At 44.3% G+C, this 6,323-nt stretch overlaps 1 protein-coding gene across 3 annotated transcripts in view; it reads right to left on the reverse strand.

The window, feature by feature from the left end:
• Positions 1-3,736, reverse strand: part of KIAA1210 (KIAA1210 ortholog) — a 608,938-nt gene extending 605,202 nt beyond the window's left edge. The window contains exon 1 of one of the 3 annotated variants that reach the window (XM_078688678.1): positions 3,547-3,736. In XM_078688678.1, the coding sequence (XP_078544804.1) occupies positions 3,547-3,575 (29 nt within the window). In that variant the 5' untranslated portion in view covers positions 3,576-3,736. Of the gene's footprint in view, positions 1-3,347; positions 3,471-3,546 lie in introns of those variants that run through there. The other 2 variants (XM_078688680.1, XM_078688682.1) reach the window with 2 other exon arrangements.
• Positions 3,737-6,323: the final 2,587 nt, after the last annotated feature.

Consider the following 6,323-nt stretch of genomic DNA (forward strand, 5'->3'; position numbering starts at 1 on the left):
CTGAAATTGGACCTTTAATACAACATCACCAACAGCTGGTAGAGCGCAGCAAGGCATTTTCAGCAGCTAGTGGTATACTTTAATAACATGAACAGAACAAAATTCACTCTGCAGGTTAAATATGCATTTTACAACTTATGAATGGGGAAATAAGACAGCCACACACCCAAGTGAGTAGTTTTTTTTCTTTTAATAAAAGTTGAAATTAAATAAAGTACAGGATAAGCCACTATAAATAGAAATAGGCCTTGCAGAGGAAAGTGCAAGTTATTTGTATTGCGGAATGTGGAGTTAACATACAATAATGCCCACTCTCGGGATACAATCCTTTAGAACAGTGGAAGGTTGCAGAGTGCAGCTGCCAGCACAAAACACGCAGGGCAGCGACCGGCCTGCGGTCAGAGGACTGTCAGGAGCTGCACTTACAGTACAAATTGATCTCAATGCTGCTCCATTTTGCTGCTGCATAAGTCATAGGTGAGCTGCATCATTATATGTCAATATGCAACATATTTTATATGTCCCTTTTTATAAAAACAAAACGTAACTACTGCAAAAAAAAATAGCCAATGCCATTTACAATACTAAAAGCTCAAACTTTGCCTAATGCGAGACCTATTGCATTGCAAATGCTTGTTTTAATATTGTTTTAGTACAGATTAATATATCTTGTCCAGTCGTTAGTACAAATGAGCAAATCTTGTTGGTAGAAGTTCTTCTGTGCATAGAATCCAAAGGAAAACACAAGAGGCAGCAGACACGTGTTTCGTCACTAAAAAGCAACTTCCTCAAGGCTTATCAGAATTTATCAAAGGCGAGTAAATCCTATTTCACTTCCACAAGAATAAAAGTATGGATTAATCTTAGTGAAAGAAGTGAAGAGGCCTCAAAGCAATCTTTAATCTTTGCTTCTTCCCAGTCTCTGCTCCTCCAAGGCTTCTAAAACGCGTGATCCCTTAGTGAGAGAAGTGAGGAGTCATGACTTCAATCATTAGTCTTTGCTTCTCCCCAATCTCTAATCCTCCAAAACTTCTAAGACTTGTGATCCTGAAAATGTGGCGCCACAAGGAAGTGAGGTATCGAAATCGGTTAGCTATCTAGTCCATAGGAGTCCATAGTAAATGTGAAAAATAATGTTATCAATTAGTGTTCTTTCAAGGCGAGGTACTCAGAAACCTAATCTGTGTCTGAGCCACACCGTTGTGGAGCCAGAAAAGTGATGGCCAAGAGCTATGATATGCTCTGAGAAGTCCGCCACATTTCTTCAAATGGGATCGGGCATTACCACGTAACAGTAATAGGACAATGACAACATGCCTGGGTTATATCTTCAAACATAAGTAACGCTTCTGTTCACGGGTGAGCTGCTCCATGAGACATCAGACAGCTGCTAACCTGGAGAAACACAGGCTTATTACCACACAGCTCTAACAGGCATATATGGCCTCACAACTCTAGTAGACATTTGGCCTCACAATTCCTAACAGGCATATGGCCTCGCAGCCTTAGCAGGCATATGGCCTCGCAACTCCTAACAGGCATATGGCCTCGCAACTCCAACAGGTATATAAATGGCCCGGACAACTCTTACAGGTATATATATGGCCGGACAACTCTTACGGGTATACATATATGGCCGGACAACTCTTACAGGTGTATATATATGGCCGGACAACTCTTACAGGTGTATATATATGGCCGGACAACTCTTACAGGTGTATATATATGGCCGGACAACTCTTACAGGTGTATATATATATATGGTCTGACAACTCTTATGGGTATATATATATGGCCGGACAACTCTTACAGGTGTATATATATGGCCGGACAACTCTTACAGGTATATATATGGCCGGACAACTCTTACGGGTATACATATATGGCCGGACAACTCTTACAGGTGTATATATATGGCCGGACAACTCTTACAGGTGTATATATATGGCCGGACAACTCTTACAGGTGTATATATATGGCCGGACAACTCTTACAGGTGTATATATATATATATATGGTCTGACAACTCTTATGGGTATATATATGGCCGGACAACTCTTACAGGTGTATATATATGGCCGGACAACTCTTACAGGTGTATATATATGGCCGGACAACTCTTACAGGTATATATATATATGGTCTGACAACTCTTAACAGGAATAAGCATTCACAACTCTAGTGGAATACCAGGTAATTTTTCACTCAACAGCCTTTACTTTCAGAAACATAAGCCTCTGGGAGACTGATTCAGGAATCACGTTTTGTACCAACCTATTAAGGAGTAACCAGACATCACAAAGTGCGGGAATGCTGCCCTATTCTTTTGTGACGTCACGGAAATCCAAGGTAGCTTTATACATTACTAGGACACAACCCGAAGTTATATAGTAACATTTGACCACATATTAAACAGTTACACGGTTAACTTCGTACAGATTTTTTAAAAATAATACCAGACACATTTCTTGCATAGATGTATGTTCAAAAGGTGGTTTGAGGCACATTAGTGCACTTGATTAAATAGCGGACACGATCATAACGGATCTGGGTGAGACCTTCTCTGCCCTCGTCACGCCCACGCTTGAATGACAGGGTCTGGTAAACACTTCCAGCGTGTACAATGTGGCACACTGGCTGGCAGTGTGTGCTTGTGCGTTCTGTACACAGTCCAGCACTGCCTGGCAGAAGGGTTGAGTAAACAAGCAGAATCGGAGGGACTGCTGCCCTCAACGAGTGACATGACAACTGTGGCGTCACTACTTTCTTGTTATCAGCTGTACAAATGACACAACGGCACTCTTTCTGGTAATATACATCTGTATAGTCCACTTCTATACATCCAATAGCTCCCACTCGCTAGATGAATGCGTGTGACAGACAGCAAGCGCTACCATGCCAGCTTCTGCCAAGCGCTATATGCCAGCGTGAGTAACTCTTCCAAGCCAATGTTAATTCTATGCGCTTAGTTGCATAAGAAAACTACAAGTCCCAGAATGCAAAGAGCACATCAACATGGTACTGAATGAACTCCGGACCCCGTATCATTATGAAATCAATTAGCAATACATACCAAAGCTTCCATTCGAACACGTGTGCTTGCCTGCACAAAAAACGCTACATTTGAACGTGAAACTCTGATCCACTAGTTAACAGCAAAACTGCAGATACATCAAGCTGATAGAAGGAAACAAACACTGTGCACAACACACAATGGCATACTTGCAAAACTTTTAACTGATCTCCGCGACCCAAACTAGTTTTACTGACATGGAATATGGATATATACAATTTCCATTATCTGTTGACGGATTAAAATATACATTTTTATAAACAACATCACTCACGTGGGTTAAAAGCCAAAAGAAAGCGCGAGTCAATCGTCTACCAATTCAGCTACAGGTGAAATAAGTTTCGTGAACTTTTTGGAGACCCGTTACGCCTCGCCCTCGGTACTTTTTGGCTCACTAGCAGAACGCTTCTAAATACACCAAACTCCACTTTACTCAGCCCATCCCAGAACTGCTGGCATGTACCGGTACTCACGTTTGACCTTTCACGCAGTTGTAGAACATGACTGCAGCCCCGCAGCGGCTGGTATGCCCCCGCCGCCGCTCTGCCCTTATCGCCGCCCTGCACGCGCAGGCAGGCTGCAGACACCGCGTCTCGAGCGCCCGCACGCGCCCTGCAGAGCCCGCGCGCCGATGCAATTACAGGCCAGATAGTAATCCTGCTGTCAGGCCCGGGCCTCAGCTGCGGTAGTGGTGGCAGCCCTCCCTGGGCACGCCCCCTCCCCTCCCTCTCGGCCCTCCTGGGCCGCACGCGTCACGAGGGCCCGCTACATGTGTTTGCTGGATGCAACATCTCCCTACAGGGCAATGCAGCGCCTTTGCGATTATTATCCTCCGAAGCCCCAAGTTGTTGCTGTGGTAATGTCCCGCGTGAGTGCCTGAGCTGAGGAAAGCAGGCACGCCAATGACACTTCCTGAAAAAGAAACACAAACCGAGCTGCAACGTGGAACTCCTTTCCATACCGGTCAGTTTTGTAAACAGGTTAATATAAATCTCGCTTTTTGCAAACAAAAACATTTAAATATGCAATAAACACATTTAATCACGATTTTCAGTGGTTACAAAATAGACACATTTGTGATTTATTTTTATATCGCATACCTTGGCTCAAGGTGTCAGTGCACTTTACAGACAAACGCCAGGATGTATTAAAGTCTGGAAATTCATAGTACATACGAAAAAAAAGGAGGATGAAAGAGGATAAGATTTTTTGGTAGGAAAATGTGTAAAATGTGGATAGTAAGTGGATCCTTCGTTTCAAACATCAAGCACTGAAGGGAGAAGAGAGGCTGAAAGATGTCAATAAAAAGCCGGAAGATTATCAGGATAGTGGATATTGAAAGGGAAATTCTTCAGTTCTTATAGAGAAGAAGACATCTGACATTTTAAATGCCTGCGGATTGGAGGTTACTCTTTATACTGCACTTTATTTACATTTTTATTATTTGGAGTTTCTGAAAGTCTGGACTAGGCCCAGAAAGGCGGTGCTTTAAATGGAAAAAATAAGTGCAGGTACTCTCCAAATTGAGATGTGGACTAGAGGGTGGAGCTTGGGGTGGGGTTAGGGGGCGGAGCTATGGGCAGCACAAAGGGATCCGGCCAATGGCACTGTTTAAGCATTTATGCACGCAGACCAGTGGTCGAAGTGGACGGGAACGGCAGGGCACGGCGTGCCCCTACTTCTTTAATTCTGTAGATTCCGTTCCCCTACTTTTTTATTATGAACATGCGTCCCTGGAGGTCAGAAATATTCTGTTCGTGGACGGGCGGGGAGCAGAGAAGGAAAAGGACTCTGTCTCTTACTTCTTGCCCAGACAAGACAAGGAAGGTGTCCGCTTCTGCTCTGCCGCTGACAGCTGCCCCCTCTTTCTTACTCCTATTCCCTCTCGTTCTGTCTAACTCCTCCTCACTTTTCCGAAAATCATGAATCAAGAAATGGTTCTCACCGTCTCTTTCTGTCGTCCATTTGTACCTCTGTGAAATGGATGCAAAAAAGAAAAACGCTTTTGCTGGAAATGCCGTTTTGACATTTTTCTATTCTAAAGTGCAGCCTCGGAAATAAAATGTTAAAACTCTGAAAAATAATTAAATAAAGCAAGATGGAGTGTTCTTAAAGTGGCCAGATAATTTTTTTCAAACCCCAACACATTAGCGCCACTTTACAGAGTTTGCCAGTAAAGCGCTACTTTTGTTTTCTTGTCTTTCTTTGAATAACATTGTTTTCCTCCAGTACCTCCTACCTGGAGGCAGGGCCGGCGCTAGGCATGGGCAGTGTGGCAGCTGCCCAGGGCCTGGCACTCTGCCTACCAGGATGGGGCCTCCCACAATGGCAATTAACACCCCACTAGTCCTCGTGTATGTCTGCCGATCAGAGTGAAAGAAATGCTTCACAAACAGGCTCATGCCCCCCCCCCCCTCCTGGGGCCTCTAAGGGATGGCCTAGGGGAGGGTACACCTCTCAGGCAGCCAGTTCAGAGACTCGGCAGGGCGCCCATTGTCAGCACTTTAGCCCACACAGGTTTAACTCAGCCCCCAAGCAATTCTCACACCTTCAGTTCGAAATGGGCTGTACAAGAGTTGCTTGGGGTGGCTGAGAAGAGGAGCTGCGGCCCAAGTGGAGTCTGCACAAAGCAGCTTCCCCGAGATCAGAAGGTGTCACTTATGTAGATTTCAGGGGCCTCCCACATTCCCTTTTGCCCAGGGCCCTGAAAATCCTAGCACCGGCCCTGCCTGGAGGTACTGCAATACCTGGTTGATGGGTGGATTGGAAAACAAAATGTGTACGACGGCTTTGTGTTCACAAATGTGGTCTTTTTAAACCATACTGCTTACATTTTGTAAGCATATAAGCAGTGGACATTGAAATGGGTCCTTTCTGGGCCCTGTAGTTATGTCCTTAACTTTTCAGGCAAAAATACTTGTTGATTTCTGAATAATGACTGTAAAAGCGTTAAGTTCACCATGTTCCTGCTTACATTTTACATGCTTTATTAAATCTTTCATTCCTTATGAGTGTTTGCTTTTTCCAGGATGTTGTTACCTTTTCTTTTAGGCAGCATATTGCTCTTGCCTAGTGTGCAATTTGAATTCAGTCGCATCCAGTTATTTACAGCAGGTCAAATTGGATTGTAGCTGAAGGCAGTATGAGTTTCTCTCAGTGGGGCAGTATGGTGTTCAGTGAGAGAGCAGATGTAGCACTGGGGGCAGAGCTGCTAAATTTAGAACTGGGGAACCAGGTTCAGCCTTCATGA

The sequence above is a fragment of the Lissotriton helveticus genome, chromosome 4_1 (genome assembly GCF_964261635.1).
Source record: "Lissotriton helveticus chromosome 4_1, aLisHel1.1, whole genome shotgun sequence".
Lineage (NCBI taxonomy): Eukaryota > Metazoa > Chordata > Amphibia > Caudata > Salamandridae > Lissotriton > Lissotriton helveticus.